Below are 16,708 nucleotides of genomic sequence, written 5' to 3'. Positions count from 1 at the left end.
GCAAATACTCATGAGAATTTATCATGTTCTTTTTTTTAATTTTTAAAATTGAGAGAGAGAAACATCGATTTGTTGTTCCACTTATTTATGCATTCATTGGTTAATTCTTGTATGGGCCCTGATTGGGGATCGAACCCACAACCTTGGCATATTGGGATGGTGCTCTAACCGTTGAGCTACCAGGCCAGGTTGAGAATTTATCGTTTTCTGAGGACAACATTCTGATTGTGTGAGGGGTTTTAACATGGAGCAGTAGCCAAAAAGTAATTTGGAACCACATAGACCTGAGGTAGAGTCCAAGGTTGTGGTTTTTGGAAATTATATAAACTCTCTGGGTCTCAGTTCCCTTACCTGTAAAATGGAGGTAATAAAACCCTCTTCATCAGATTGTTCTGAGCATGGAATGATATGATGCAGGCCTGATGTTTAAGACAGTACCTGGTCCATTGAGGGCTCAACTAAACACTGTTAGTTGTTGTCATTGCCATTATCAACTTTATTGGTTAGGATTTCCATAAAATTTTGAAGGCCTCCAGTGGGTAGGTAAGAATGTCAAGGGAAGAGTATGGAAGTGTTCACTCTACCTCATAAGTTTTACGTGTTTTCATCACTCTCTCTCTCTCTCTTTTTTTCTCTTAATAGGAATGAATTCTTCTAAAACCAAACTAGAACTCCAGAAGCACCTGACAACATTAACCAATCAGGAGCAAGCAATGGTTTTTGAGGAGGTGCAGGTACAGTGGGAGCGTGCCTTTCCATATGGGAAGAAGAGTCAGCAGCCCCTTGTGAAATGTCATTTTTGAGCAATAGGAGACCAGAGCTGTCACGGCCCCCGGGAAGTGGCCGTAACTCCGCTTGGTTTAAGCTGGAACAGCCCCGTGGAAGGGCCAGGTCGGAATTGCAGATTCACATCAGGTCTTGGTTTTCGAGTGAAAACAACAAAACCAGGGCGGGGAGTGCTCTCATAAAAATAACATTTTCAGAGTGAGAGAAATTACAAAGTGGAAGAACCTCAGCCCGGGGACAGGGACCTGGACTTTCGTCCCTGAGCGCTCCTTTGCTCCGTGGGAAACCTCTGCCACCCTTCTCCTCGGAGTTTGGCTCCGAGTAGGGAGTTGCAGGAGATGCCGTTTTCTACATGACATTGAACATTAATTGTTCCTCCTGTCTTATTATTTTTTTGGTTTGAAAATAAATGTAGATGATGTTGTCTACTTAGAACAGTAGACTATGTCAAACCTAAACCCGCTCCCTCCCGTCCTTGCATTTCGATGCCACGTATCTTGGGGGAAACCACGCTGTGTGTGCCTGCATGCCTGTGACCTGTTCATTCTGACTCTTTAATGAGCTCATCATGTCTGCTGTGGCCCAGGGCATTTTCTATGGCTTTCTGGCATTTTTTCTAGGGAGTTAAGCACATCAAAACAAAGAATAAATATCTCTTTTTGAGTGGGAGGAGAGCGGCAGAGGTCCTGCAAATAGAGGGGTCGTTAAACCGTAGGAGAAGGCTCCAGCCTCCCTCCTTGCTGGGGGAAAGGCTCAACGGTTAGGGCCCATGGTCTGTTTCCTGTGAGTGTGAAAAAGTAAAGGCTTGTCTTTCTTTCAACCACATGTTAAAGTTCTCTTTATCCCCGTTCTCCTCCCGCTGTAAGGTTGGCATATGTAGTAGAAGGAAAGCACAGAAAGTTTTCTAACTTTCGTAGATAGCTTAGGATGTCATCTTCATGACTTTTAATTGGCTTTACATTTTTCTTCCGAATCCACTTGAGACACACCAATTTGCTTTCCCTTAAAGGATCTTTAGAGTTCCAAGTACACAGTATGCTTAGACGGATTGAATGTGATTTGCATGTGGAGTTCATCAATGGGTAAATGGATAAATGGGTGGTAATTTGCTTCTGATAATTAATGCATTACAAAGTGCTATCAAGTCACTTTGGGGAGCACCCTGCCAGCCAGCATAGAAGAGGCATATTCCTCCCCAGTGTGAGTTTTCTTTATGTAGACATCACTGTGTATGTAACTTCCCCCGAACAGTGCGATGCATCAGGATAGGAAACACACATGTTTTTTTCTGCAGCAACGAGAAGTGTCTAATGGATATAATTTGAGATTCTCTTTGACTTGCACAAGTTTTGAGACACTGAGTACATATGGCAAAGAGGCTGTAGAGGAAAATGGTGACACAGTTTTACTTTTAAAACGTGCACTCAGTTAGCCTGGCTGGTGTGACTCAGTGGTTTGAGCGTCGTCCCATGCACCAAGAGATCGCTGGTTCCATTCCTGGTCAGGGCACATGCCTAGGTTGCATGGGGGGTGGAGGGTAGGGGTGGGGGGGTGGGGGCATGCAGGAGGCAGCCGATCAATGTTTCTCTCTCATCGATGTTTCTGTCTGTCTCTCCCTCTCCCTTCCTCTCTTTCTAAAATCAATAAAACCATTTAAAAAATAGTGTACTCAGTTAATCTCCTAAGGCCCCTAGAAGACTAGTTTTTTTGATTGGTTTAAATACCAAAGGGAAGTCATGGGTTACAAAAGCCAGCTCAGACTTTGTCCTCCGTCAGTGTATGCATGGCTCTTCCTTGAATGATACGAATTTGACATGATCTCTTCTTCAGTCTAACGGCTTATTGATCGTCTTGTTGAATTATTTCCTCAATACCCATTTGTAGTTTTTGTAAAACATTTTACAAACCACGTCATTGGTTTCTTTTTAGGCAGCAGTGCCTGCTAATGTGTTTGAAAAATCATACGTTTCAAAAACTTCATAAAGAAGAAGGTGGCTTTGTGGGGTCACGAGTCCTCTTATAAGGAGAGTGGCTCATCTCTTCCTCCACACAGTCCTTCCTGGAGGTGGTTTGGTTCTGCAGAACTCTCCCACGGCACACTTCCATAAGACAAATGCCATTGCTAGTATTATTGAAATGTGTGGCACGTGATCACCTAAATAGTTATTGAAGCATACGCAATCATGTTTTTGTAAATAAATGCTTAATGGAAAATAAAATGCAACCCAAAAAGAACCATGAAGAAAGAGAGATGAGTGATTATCGTGCAGATGGTGCCGGAGATGATCACTGCTGGAGACATGCCGACCTGGGCCAGTGGGTGCTGGGGCCTGTTAGCCTTCCTCTCTTTAGGACAGTGATGGCGAACCTTTTGAGCTCGGTGTGTCAGCATTTTGAAAAACCCTAACTTAACTCTGGTGCCGTGTCACATATAGAAATTTTTTGATATTTGCAACCATAGTAAAACAAAGACTTATATTTTTGATATTTATTTTATATATTTAAATGCCATTTAACAAAGGAAAATCAACCAAAAAAATGAGTTCACGTGTCACCTCTGACACGCGTGGCATAGGTTCGCCATCACTGCTCTAGGAGGATTCCTGACGACACTGCACAGCCAGCCACATGTCTGTCTGTGGTCTGTTTGAAATGTGTAGTATTGACTGAAGTGGCACAGTAATCACTAAAGAAATATATCGAACATATCCAACTGGGCAGGCGTGACAGTGACTCCCAGGGTCTTGCTGGCGGAGGTGCCGCGTCCAGGCTGGCCCTCTGAGTCTGAGAAACTGCGTTGAGGCCCAGGGAGGGCGAGGGAAGGAAATGTCTCCAAATCCAACTCCCTTCATCTGAGTGCCCGTGTTTCGGGATGACTGCACTCGTCCTGAGTAGATAAATCAAGGGGATGTACATTCAGTAGGTGTCCATGATGGGCTAAACAACACGGCTTTTCACCAGTTAAAGACCAATGGGTAGAAGAGCTATGTTTCATTTTGTAAAGAAAATGGAGCACCTTCTTTGGATTTCCTACGGTCTTAAAATGATTTCTTATAGGATTTGATTGCCATTTTTAAAAAAGGTGTCAGAGCGTCTTGTCCTGGTGGGTGTGGCCGTTTTTAGTCATTGGCTCCAAAGACCGCAGGTGCCCGGAGCACAGCGTTCTCAGTCAGCGCTGAGAATTTATCTTTAATTGCATTTACCACCAGTTTGTAGGCTCCTCATAGAAATAAGGTTAAGACACAGGTAACAAAGTTGACTTTGTTACTTAACAGGCAGTTCGTTGTTTTCTTGTTGTTGTTGTAAACATTGCAGTATAACATAACTGGAGGAAAGTGCACAGGTCAGTGGTGTGTAGTTCAGGGGATTTCTTAAAAGTTGACCCACCTGTGCACTGGCACCGAGATTTTAAAAAAGCAGGAGCATTGCCAACTCCTCAGAACCCTGCCCCGGCTCCTGACACTGTAGATTAATTTTGAACAAGCAAGTTAATTTTTGACCGAAAAGTGATGTGACCCAGCTTGGTTCCGCGCTGTTCTCCTCCTCTGACTTGTCTCTCTGACCCATGAATGTCTATACAATGAAACCACCTTTAGGAAACAACGATTTGCCACGAGGGAAAATGGTGACGTCACGTGGGAGTAGGGGGAGAAGACACCTTGCTGATCATTTAACTCAGTCCAATGGTAGCCCCTACCCGTGTTGTTTTAAGGAAGGGTGTATTCTTGACCTTGTACGCCACCATGAAAACGTGCTTCCTGCTCTGGTGACTTTTCTGTGATGTTTAACGAGCCCATGACTCGGCCTCTGGTTCTCGGCTTCAGTTTTTAACGTGCAGCAACTGTGCTCAGCTGAGCTCTTGTTTCTGGCCTTCTGAATAGTTCCTTGCATGCAGCCTTTGAGGAAAAGAAAATGCATCCATAATGCTCTTTATTCCTGCATTCTTAGCCTTTTTTTAATATTTTGAAATAATGATTATGAAGAATTTCTCCAAGAAAAATACACATTTTCTTGTGAGAGTAGCCGGAAGTTTGCATTAAAAGATGCAAGAGAAGAAAGAGTGGGTCAGCCCTCGCTGCCTGCGTCTGCTGAGGGGCCTCGTGTAATTCCTTTCTGTTCCTCTTTTCTGAACTTTAAAAAAATAAAATGGACTTTATTCTTTAGAGTGGTTTTAGTTTTTCAGTAAATTGGGTGCAAAGTACAGAGGGTTCCCATGTAAGCTCCCGCCTCTGTGCCTCCCACCCCAGCCGGTTTCCCCTGTTAATAACATGTGGCCTAAATGAGGTACATTTGTTACCATTGATGCATCATTATTCACTAAAGTCCACAGTTACCGGGGTTCACTCTCGGTGTGGTACATCCTGTAGGTTTGACAGATGTATAAAGATGTGTGTACACGGTTATGGTATCATCCAGAACTGTTTCACTGTCCTAAAATTCCTCTGCGTTTTGCCTGTCCCTCCCCTCCTCCTCCCCCCATCTCCAGTCCTCCAAACCCCAGGCACCCACTGATCTTTTTACTGTCTCTGGTTTCGTCTTTTCCACATTGTCATATAGTTGGAATCATACAGAATATAGTCTTTTCAGATTGGCTTCTTTCACTTAACAGTATGCATTTAAGGTTCCCGTGGGTCTTTTCTTGGCTTGATAGCTCTTTTCTTTTTAGTGCCGAATAGTATTCCGTTGTCTGGAATGGAACAGTTTATCCGTTCATCCACTGAAGGAGGACATCTGGGTTGCTTATAACTTCTGGCTGTTATAAATCTGCTGTAAACATTTATATGCAGGTTTTTGTGTGGACATAAATGTTCAACTCATTGGGGAAAATTCTAAGCAGTGCAATCGCTCGGATTGTATGATGAGAGTGTGTTTAGTTTTGTAAAAAGCTGCCAGCTGTCTCCAAAAGTGGGTGTGCCATTTCCACTCCCACTGAAAGCGAATGAGTTGCGATAGCTTCCTGGGCTTTTAAACTCACAGATACGCATTACCTCCCTGGGTCAGCAGGGCTCAGTTGGGATTGTGGTCCTCACCACCACTTTCCTTCACTGAAGATCTGATGGGACCTTCCCCTGGAGAAATCCACTTGTTGAATAAAACGTGTATAGTTTTATAACATCAAGCTTCATGGCTTGGAATCCAGGTGGGGAGCATCTGTTCTAGCTTCTAAAATATTTAATCCTTAAATGTGAAATTTGAAAGAACAGAAGGTCCTCAATAAAAAAACAAAACACAAAAACACCCTTCTACTTATTCACTGTATTTTTCTTGAGTAACAGGAACAACTTATTTTGTAAAGTGACCTTGTTCTTTAAGAGATCGAATGTCAGAAGGTCTAGGTTAGTGTTGCCTTTCCTTCTAAAGCCCATGGCATGAAGGGTGAAATCATTGTTCCTTCGTTAGCTGGGGGAGGAGGTTGCTAAGAGTAGCATCGACCCGGACTCAGATGCTTGTAGAGTGGGTCCATTTATCGCACCCCGACTTTGTTTCAAAGGGCAGGCTAGAAGTCTGCAGTAGGGAGAGAGGTCCAGGAGCCGGACAACGGATAATTGTCCATCTAAAAAAGATGCATTTCCGAAGTCTATAGACTAGACGTTTTGTGTATCTCCAGAGCAATTCAGCTTTGTTTTCTTCATATTCAGTGAAAAGAAACCATTAAGTTGGATGGTCTTCTAACAATGAACTCTGACTGGTAATTTCAAATCCAAAGACTGTGGGGGCTGGAGGAGACCGTTAGTGTGTCTCGCGCACCAGCTTCATTTGAACGAACGAGGAAGCTAAGTTAAACTATGCCTTTGGTCACACTTCCAGGCAGCACCTCGGGCCTCCAGGTCCTCATTCCTAACTCCCCTGTGCTTTGCCACCACCCTGCCTGAGAAGTAAAAGATGCGGAGAGAGTTTTTTAAATAGAAAAAAAAAAAAATGGAGTCAGTGCCATGACATTTCGTGTGCGAGTTCATGCCTTGTGGCAGAAAGTGCTTGCTGACGAACACATGTGACATATAGAGCCATGGCCCTGGGCCCAGTCGCTCTTTTTCTTTCCATTTCACTAACCATCAGAGTTTATAAATGTGTAGCCACGATGGCTCTTGACCTCTGGGTGTTTACACAGATTTTGTTCTTTTCTTCTGTTTTCAAGACTATTTGTTTATTAAATATTTTGACTATGCCTCTATCTGATGTGAAATATTTATTTTAGGCATAAGGACATCAGAGGCCAAAAGCTAATTCTGGCCCACCAGCTAGTTCCACTGTTTCTTTTAAAAAATTATCTCCCTTTTTGGGATCATTGGTGCCCCCTAGTGAGGTGATTGGGTAAAACACTAATTAATGAATGGAAGGACATGGTTAGTTAGCATTTCCAAAGTAGTTTTGTTGACAATAAAAAAAATAAATGTAATATCTTCTTATTCTTTTTTAAGAAATTGAGACCAAGAAATGAGCAGCGAGAGAATGAATTGGTTATTTCTTTCCTGAGATGTTTATATGAAGAGAAGCAAAAAGTTCACACCCATATTGGGGAGGTAAAGCAGGTATGGCATTTTTTTCTCTTCTCGTAATTTTACCAGGACACGGTGTAAAAGAGTCCTGAGGATGTGCCGAAGCTCTGGAAGCTGTTTTGCCCCTGTGTTTTATTTGCATTTATTATACACGTAGGGAAGATTTGGGGATATTCAGACTGTGCTGGAGACGGTGAGACGTTTCTGCACCATAGAGAGGGTGGAGTGACGTTTCAGAGTACCTACTGCCACTGGCTCCCCAATCGCAGGGAGCCAGCCTCTGCCACCTCCCCTCTCTCCCTGGTAGAGTGGGAGCGACATCATGAAGCACCTTCAGAGCTGCATGAAGTGCGTGGAGGGTCTCCGTAGCATGCAGGCTGTGTGCATGTAAGCTAGCACCACTGCAAAGCCAGACAGAACCCTAGAGAGCCTGGTCCTGTGCTATTCAGATGGGAAACGTCCATTGATCCCCTTTCACACGATGGAGGTGCCCAGTCGGCCCGCCCTCTGCTCCTGTCCACAGCTTTGTTTGGCTTTTCTGTTTGAGGGGTGCTGTGTCCGGCTGGCGCTGCCTGCGGGTCTCTGTCTTTGAGGAGCTGCCAGTTTGGGGTTCAGTACACACAGTGCCGTGGACCACTTTTATGTGTATTTTGGATTCTGTGGAAGTCAGTTCATAATAACCAGTATTGCTTCAAAACATGCATTTCATATTTTTTTAAAATATATTTTATTGATTTTTTTACAGAGAGGAAGGGAGAGGGATAGAGAGTTAGAAACATCAGTGAGAGAGAAACATTGATCAGCTGCCCCCTGCACACTCCCCACTGGAGATGTGCCCGAAATCAAGGTACATGCCCTTGACCAGAATCGAACCCTGGACCCTTCAGTCCGCAGGCCGATGCTCTATCCACTGAGCCAAACCGGTTACGGCTGCATTTCATATTTGTTTAAATTACGTGTAGGCCAGTAAATCTAGAGAAAAATCAGTGAAGGATGTTTACAAAAATACTCAATTTTACAAAAGTACGTAATAGCCTGTTAAAAAGAACACCAGTGCTCGTTCTAAAGGCGCTTTAACGTCCAGGCATATGCCCTGCCCCATAAACAGCCCCTGCTTTTCTGGTAACCTCACCATGACGCAGTTTTACTGGGATGCACCCGTAGCAGATCTCCCCATTGAGTTCCTACCTTCCTGAACTCTCAGGGCTCACGCACAGTGTCTGGCAATGTTTTTAATCTCATTGGCCAGCTATCGGCTCCCTCAGTGGTGGTGCGAATGCCAGTACACGTCTGTGTCCTTGGCCTTTGACCTTTGTGGTTGACATTCCTCCCTTCCACACACCCTTCAGACGGTGTGTGCGCCTCCTGTCCACTTTGGGCTGGGTCACTCCATCTAAGTTTTCAGTTAATTCTCTAATTCCATTTTCAACCTATTTGTTCTTATTTCCATTGCTTCCCCTCCCTCCCCCGCCCCCTGCTTTTGTACCATTAATAGTTTTTCCTTGTTCTGATTGCCCCCCCTAACTTGTTCCAACAGGAAATTGGTAATTTTGAGATGATTTGTAACTGCTAGAGGGAAATAAAACACTTAGGGTGGATGGAAAGTTTTGACCTACGTGCCAGTTCACTTTCAAGGTATAGGTAGTATCTTTATGATTTGGGCATAGATTAGTCCAGTGGAGAAATATATTTAATAATTTTTTTCCATGTGAAAACGTCAGATAATTGAATGTGAAAGAGACCAAGCCTCAGCACGTGGAACTGGCGCCTGGACAGTACTTTCTCTGGAGGCTCCTAAACATTCCGTCACCCAGGAGGCTCACGTCTGCCTGCAAAGAAGACACCCTGGTCCCAGATGTGTTTGGGTGTCCCCAGCATCATCTTCAAGGGAGAAACTTCTAGATGCTTATTTTAAAATAAACAAGGAACGGGTTATTTTCTGAACATGAATTACTTTCTAAACAGGCATTATTTCCTAAGTGTGAATTATTTTCCAATTATATTTGAATTGTGATGATAGACATACAAAACCTCTCATTAGGTGGGAGAGGAATGGAAGCTTTGAGTGCAGGGAGATGCTTACGGCCGGTTTAAAAGGAGAAAAACACAAGTGTAGGTTTTCTTCTGTCTGTGTAGCATCTGCTACGTAGTACTAAGCTTTTAAAAATATATATATATTTTATTGATTTTTTTACAGAGAGGAAGGGAGAGAGAGAGAGAGTTAGAAACATCGATGAGAGAGAAACATCGATCAGTTGCCTCCTGCACACCCCCTACTGGGTATGTGTCCACAACCAAGGTGCATGCCCTTGACTGGAATCGAACCTGGGACCCTTGAGTCCTCAGGCTGATGCTCTATCCACTGAGCCATATCAGTTAGGGCAAGGCTTTTAGCCAATGTTTTCTTCATGTATCAAAACAATACACTCTAGCCCTAGCTGGTTTGGCTCAGTGGATAGAGTGTCGGCCTGCAGACTGAAGGGTCCCAGGTTCGATTCTGGTCAAGGGCACATGCCCGGGTTGCAGGCTTGATCCCCAGTGGAGGGCATATAGGAGGCAGCCGATCAATGATTCTCTCTCATCATTGATGTTTCTATCGCTCTCACTCCATTTCTCTCTGAAATCAATAAAAAAATATTTAAAAAAACAACAATCGCTGTGACTAGTTTGGTTCAGTGGATAGAGCATCGGCCTGCAGACTGAAAGGTCCCAGGTTCGATTCCAGTCAAGGGCATGTACCTTGGTTGTGGGCACATCTCCAGTGGGAGGTGTGCAGGAGGCAGCTGATTGATGTTTCTCTCTCATCGATGTTTCTAACTCTCTATTCCTCTCCCTTCCTCTCTGTAAAAAATCAATAAAATATATTAAAAAAACAAACAAACAAACAACAACAACAACAATCCACTCTAAATGCTTCCATTTTATGAAAACGTGTGTTACAGGTTTGAAAGCACATCCACGGTCTCTTAACTTTGTGAGTGAACAGGTGTCGGTCAAAGGCAGTCCCAGGAGGCCCTGTGGATAATTCCCTTTGCTCTGGAGGCTGCCGAGAGTCAGGACAGGCGCTTGTTCTTGGTAAATGATTGCACAGGACCAGTTGCAACAAGTAAGGCACCTGCCCGCGGTGCGTGATTCTTAGCAGGCACTGGGAATTTGTTGAGTGCACCTGTAAGTTCAGGTGTGTGTTTCCCATGGGCCTGCCTGCTGATCATTGCTCACTCATTCATTCCTCAGCAAGCAGGTATGGGTTGTGCAGAGCGTGCTCAGTGAAAACACAAAGATAAGTGGTAGTTGCCCTTCTTGAAGTTCTGAGCTAAGCCATTCTTTGAACGCATGTGCCACTTCTCACAGAAGTAAAACTCTGATGACCGGACAAAGCCGAATGGAGCTCTGACCAGAATCGTTTCTCTTTTATGCTTTGAAAAATGTATAACATTCATTGGTGAATTAGAATTTCATTATGTCAAAGAAGATGTAAGGTCTTTGACCAGCAAATAACTGAATAAAATAAAAAATACTTAATCACAATAGGAATCAGAGGAAGACAAATTGAGGTATTTATACCTCTGACACTATCACGTAAAGGTGAACTCTCATTTGCTGATGCTTGGAATATGAATTGGTACCATTTTAAGGGAGAGAAATTTGACAGTATCTAGTGTAGCGGAAGATGCATAGACCCAGTGACCCAGCAAGGACATCCCTAGTTCCTTGTAAAAACTTCACATGTGTGATAAGGAGCTATGTACAAGACAGGTTACTGCAGTCTCTTTTGTAAGAGCAAAAAAGGCAGTCAATGTTTAACAACAGGAATATGAATAAACTTCTATGATTATACATTTCGATTGAAGTGAGTAAATCAAAGAACCTTTGTTGATATGGAAATCTAAAAAAAACATTGAAAGAAAAATGGTAATTGTAGAAGGGTATGCACAGGATGATATATTCATTTAAGCTTCAACTACATGTAAACCAACATACATGTTTTATGGCTACATACATGTATGAAAGTACAAAAATGTGAGTTGATATGATAAACACCCAATTCAGAAGAGGGGTTATTTCTGCAGATAGAGAAAGGAGAGTGATTCAAATATGTCTGTCATTTTCTTCTATTAAAAGTGGAAAGCAAATGGAGAGACTAGCTAGTAATGACACTTACTGAGATTCAGGTGTGTTTAAAGTGCTTTAATGTGTAGTAATGTATTTAAATTTTGTAACTGCTCCGTGAGGAAAGTCCACTGGGCACCCTCAGTCTGCAGGTAGAGGAACCGAGAGAGGCAGCAGGTAATAGTAACCTGCCCGAGGCCATAGCGACGGAGAGCAAGGAGGCATCTCCCTGGGCATGGAGCGCCAGAGCCCAAACCCCTCACTGTTCTTGGCCAAAGGGGCACCAGGGTTATGTAAAACCATCAGGTAACACTTCAGAGAAGTAGGAAGCAATGTATCTATGGATTTTGTAGGTTTTTAAAAAATATGCCTCTCTCTTCATAAATGACATTAAACTTCACTTAGTGGTTGGCAAACTCCATTATGTTGTCCGTTTCCTACTATGGTCATTTAAGGGAGAGAAGTCTGGTGGCAGAGGAGAATGAAAGGGGTGATGGAAACAATAGGTGGGAGGGAAGACAGACAGCTCTCAAGAGAGCAATGAACAATTGGCATCGGCAGACAGAAGGGATTCTTCAGTTGGTAAACTTATTTTATCTTACCCTCCGAAATGCCCCAAAAGGTAAATTGTTTGAAAAGCTAAACATGGCTACCTTTGTACCAGAAGCTGTGCCCCATGCTTTACTGGCTCTACCTGTTTTAGTATCACAACACAGCCTTACGATTAGATCTGGAGGTTGGGCTCGATTTACAGAGGAGGAAATTGCAGCCCAGAGAAAGTAAGTAACTTGCACAAGCCTGGGTAGTGAATGACGGATCTCTGCTCCGACTACAGAGCACCAGCTCTAAACGGCTTTGCTGCGAGGCTTCCAAGCACAGCTCTGTGTTTTGTTTGGAGCAGGTAAAGCAACTCTTTGAGGCAAAACTGTTTCCTGGACTTGTAGCCCTGTCACTGAGGAGCAGGTGAGATAAGGGTAGGATAATGGCCTGGCGTCAAAAAGATGCATCCAAGAGGTTCTTTTCATTCCTTTAAAAAGAAAAAAAGAAAGGAAGTTGTGACTCAACTTTCCATTGTTTCATTTTTTAGACAACACAGATTGCAGCAGAGAATATTGGAAGTGAATTACCATCCAGTGCCACTCGATTTAAGCTCGACATGCTGAAAAACAAAGCGAAGAGATCTTTAGCGGAGTCTTTGGAAAGTATTTTGTCCCGGGTAAGTAGCATAATTTCTCTTGATTTAAGTCACTTTTTAAAAGAGTGTCTGATTCGATTTGTTACTTTTATTCACTTTGTGCTCATCATAAAGTATAGAAGGTGAAATCTTTTTTTAATGTCTTCTCAATCTTACAACATTGTTATCTACACTTTAATTTCAGTTTTTAACCTGGCATGGGTGAAACCAATTTTCTGTATTATGTTATATATAATCCCATGGAATTTTTTGTCTCTCCCCAAAATGCTGTTCATTGGCTAGTTCCTGTAAACGGCACAGGTTAGATCAGCCGTGGGCAAACTATGTTCCGCGTTCAAAATGAATAAAACTAAAAAAAAAAAAAAGACCGTACCCTTTTATGTAATGATGTTTACTTTGAATTTATATTAGTTCACACAAACACTCCATCCATGCTTTTGTTCCGGCCCTCCGGTCCAGTTTAAGAACCCACTGTGGCCCTCGAGTCAAAAAGTTTGCCCACCCCTGGGTTAGATGCACCCAGTGTGGGTTCTGTTCTTCCTGGTGTCACTTGGTACAACGTAAGAATCCAGCTTCTGTCCGCAGTTCTTGTTTTGTACCTGGAACTCTGTGGCAGGGTCCACAAACTACAGCCATCAGAGCGAACACCACCCACCTCCCATTTCTGTACGTGGGGGTTATTGAGGCACAGCCATGTCCGTTCATTCACCGGTTGTCTGAGGCTGCTTTTGTGCAGAGTGGAGTAGTTGCCATGGACACCGCATGGCCCATAAAGTGTAAGAGACTTGTTTTCTGGGCCTTCACAGAAAGGTGTGCGGACTGCAGCTCTACAGGAATAGAAATGGGAAGTACACACAGGCACTGATATGGGAGTTCTTTAAGAATCCCACTCCCCGACCCCCAGTGATTATAAATGGCATTTCTCAGAAATCAAAGTGTGATAACCTTTCTGGAGCTTGCAACATCATCTTACAGTTCTTTTTTTATTTCCTGACCCACTTTTTTTTTAAAAAAAAATATGCTGTATTTTTTTAAAGTTAATTTTCATTTTGTTTGAAGATGCTTCTGAGAATTTTGCAGCATCCTTAGACATAATTAAAAACAGTCCATTTACAAAGCCAGGGGTGGGTGGCTGTCTTTGAGACTCCCACATGCACAGAATGTTGTGAGTGTCATACAGCCGGCAGATTACCATGACAATTCATAAATGAATAGTCTCTTCTTCCTTCCTATTAAAACTGCCAACTGACGAATCCACAAGGTGTTCTGGAGCATTTAGGTTGGTGTGCTATTAAAAAAAACCAAAAGACAGAAACGTTGACTGTCTTAATGCATACGTGTGCTTAGCAGCATTTCTCAGGAGATGCATTCTTCCTGACTTTACTTACAGAAACCACGATGCAGCTAGGTGATGCTTTTGCAGAAGCCTCAGGGGTCATAACTCAACTGCCTTTTCTTTACATAGGGCAATAAAGCCAGAGGCCTTCCGGAACATTCTGCCAGCCTGGATCTGGACGGCTCCGTGTCTAGCACATTAAATAACACCAACAAAGTAAGCACATTTTTCTTTATATGATGCCTTTAAGAAGCCAGCAAATAGGCCTTATTCATCTTGTCTCTACAGGGCCTATCTAAAGGGACAAAGAGGCCTCCTATCTCCACTCAAGGAAAGTTTGGTGGTTTCAGTCTTCGTGGTGCCGTGGAGGCTGGCCACGCAGTTAGACCATGACACAGACGTCTCATGTGGCTCAGCAGATGCCATTCCCTAAACAGAGAAGCGAGATCACACATTCAGACCACTGAGATCGGATTTACTGCAAGCCACAGTGGATTTCTTTCCCAAGTAGCTTTTCCAATATTAAAAATAACTGAAATTGGGCAAACCGCAGAAGTGGGTTCGTGAATTCTGAGAAGTATGCAGCTCAAATTCCTGGACCTCACTTTACCCTCCAGCTGGCTCTGCGATTGTGATTAGACATTTCTGTTCTACTTAAATAAGCCGCCACGCTCCAGCCCACGCCTCTGCCACAAGCACGGCTTGGTGACAGTGACCCAGCAGTGGTTCTCTTGGGTGACAAACCCGTGTCCTTGTTTTAGTTTCTTGCTTTCTAGACATTTAAGCCATTTAAACTTGGTTAGTTCAACTTGTTAGCCACCAACACGTGGGTTTTGGGTTTTGTGCTAAGGAGGTCAGCATTCCTTCTGCTACCCAAGGGCTGCAGATTTAAGAAAGAGGGAACTTTTGTGGCGGCCAGCGCCTTTGCACAGCGACTCCAAGTTCTTCTGAGATCCCTACTGGGCTCGTGGCTTTTAAACTTTTTAGATCATAACCAACAGTAAGAAACACATGCAACACTGCGAAATGGCTCACAAGCACATACATACACACTCACACAAAAGTTTCATAAAATTTCACAAAACAGTGTTTACTGTAAACAGTGTGTGGCACATGCTGGTGTTCTCTCTTCTGTTTGAAAAGTGTTCAGGGCACAGCTCTCAGTTGGCATCACTGCCTGCGGACGTGCTCCCACCTGCAGAGTGAGGAACTCTGCCTTCCATGAGTGCTTCTCAGATCCTGAGGGGCGTCTTGAATGGGTTCTGGTTAAAATGCAGACTCTGATGCCACAGGCCTGGCAGGAGGCCAGAGACTCTGAACTCTGACACGTGCCAAGGTGATGTCCATGCTGTGGTCTGGGAACCCACTTTGGGGAGTGAGACCCTGTAGGAACTTGTCTGGTAGGAGAGGTGACAGGCCCACAAGTAACACCAGCATCTGGTAGGAGCCCTGTGAGTTTGGATGAGAGACGGTGGTGGCCTAGTGGTCACAGTGAGGGGAGAGGGAGTTATTTTTGGTCAGTGGAACCAGGGGAATTTTGGAGAGAGCAGTGAGGCTATTGAATGGAATCTTGAAGAAAGGGTAGGAAGTATCCCTGTGGAAGTGGACGGGGAAGAAGGTGTTTCAGATAGAACACTGCGAGTAAAGATAACTGTGAAGACACGCATGCCACTCAAGGGACTTTTCCAGTAAGTCTTGCTTGTTTTTTATTCTTCTCCAAAACACACATCTGGGAATATACACATAGCTTGAGTTTCTAGGGTAGTTCCAGGAAAAGTGCAGCTTTTCAGAAGCCGCTGGTGTGTATTGTGTCTGTATCTTTATATGCACTTCTTTAGACCTTTTTTTCATCCTGAGGTAGAGAAACTGTTGTAAAGGTGCACATTTAATGCAATTGGATCTCTCCCAATAAATTGATCACCTAGGAGTTGCAAAGGAACTGGACATCCGAGTGGCCCTTTCAGGTGTAAGTTTAAGCTAAAGGTTAGTTAGCTTTCATAGACTGTGGAGGATGTTAATGAGAATTGAGGTGAACAGGTCTGCATGGTGGAGATTGTTTGCTGTGATGTAGAGTCTTAGACAAATTTTTAAATCCTTGCCTGAAAAGGATCCTTGGAACTATGGAAGAATAACATATTTTAGTTATGTTTAAAATATCATTTCATAGTATGCTGGGAATTAAACATTTCCCATCTAATTCCTACAAAATTAAGTGTTATCATCTCTCCTCTCAATCCACATAAATTAAAATCCTTAGTACCTATCATCTAAAAGGCACTCAAGTAGGGAGGGATGGGTGCAGAATGGAAGGGGTCAATGGGGAAAAAAAACAAACAAACAAAGGGGACCTCTGTAATACTTTCAATAATAAAGATAAATTTAAAAAATAAATAAATAAAAGGCACTCAACTATATAGCAAATGAACAGAGAGAATGTAGATTCTCCAGTCCACTGATAGATGCATTCATTCCGTTTTACTCTTTTTGTGTTGATTAATTTAACCCTTCTAGCAATTTCAGTAGGGACAGGTTGGTACACTTCCTCTTATTTTATATTTTTTGATTGGATAAAAATATGTTGGCCACATACCAAGTTTGATGGGGTAGTAGTTCATGCCTTTGAAAAAGTATGTGTTTTGAAAATCTACAGTATTAAACTACTGTCATGATTCTCAACAAATGTTTGAGGGCCTACTCAGTAAGTTCATTGAGTACCTAACAAAACAATACCTTACATTTGTGTCACATTTTACAGTGAGCAGAGTACTTCCGGTTATATTGTCC

General features: G+C 43.1%; 1 protein-coding gene across 3 annotated transcripts in view; it reads left to right on the top strand.

Annotated features, from left to right (window-relative positions):
- The window catches only part of TBC1D1 (TBC1 domain family member 1), a 207,937-nt gene that overhangs the window by 117,832 nt on the left and 73,397 nt on the right, over positions 1 to 16,708 (top strand). For all 3 annotated transcript variants that reach the window (XM_070398004.1, XM_070398012.1, XM_070398020.1), the window contains 4 exons: positions 643 to 734; positions 7,206 to 7,316; positions 12,481 to 12,609; positions 14,054 to 14,140. In XM_070398004.1, the coding sequence (XP_070254105.1) occupies positions 643 to 734; positions 7,206 to 7,316; positions 12,481 to 12,609; positions 14,054 to 14,140 (419 nt within the window). The remainder of the gene's footprint in view (positions 1 to 642; positions 735 to 7,205; positions 7,317 to 12,480; positions 12,610 to 14,053; positions 14,141 to 16,708) is intronic.

The sequence above is a fragment of the Myotis yumanensis genome, unplaced genomic scaffold (genome assembly GCF_028538775.1).
Source record: "Myotis yumanensis isolate MYYU_CA2020_CCGP unplaced genomic scaffold, mMyoYum1.0.hap1 SCAF_1, whole genome shotgun sequence".
Taxonomy (NCBI): domain Eukaryota; kingdom Metazoa; phylum Chordata; class Mammalia; order Chiroptera; family Vespertilionidae; genus Myotis; species Myotis yumanensis.
This window is presented reverse-complemented; position numbering and strand designations above follow the sequence as displayed.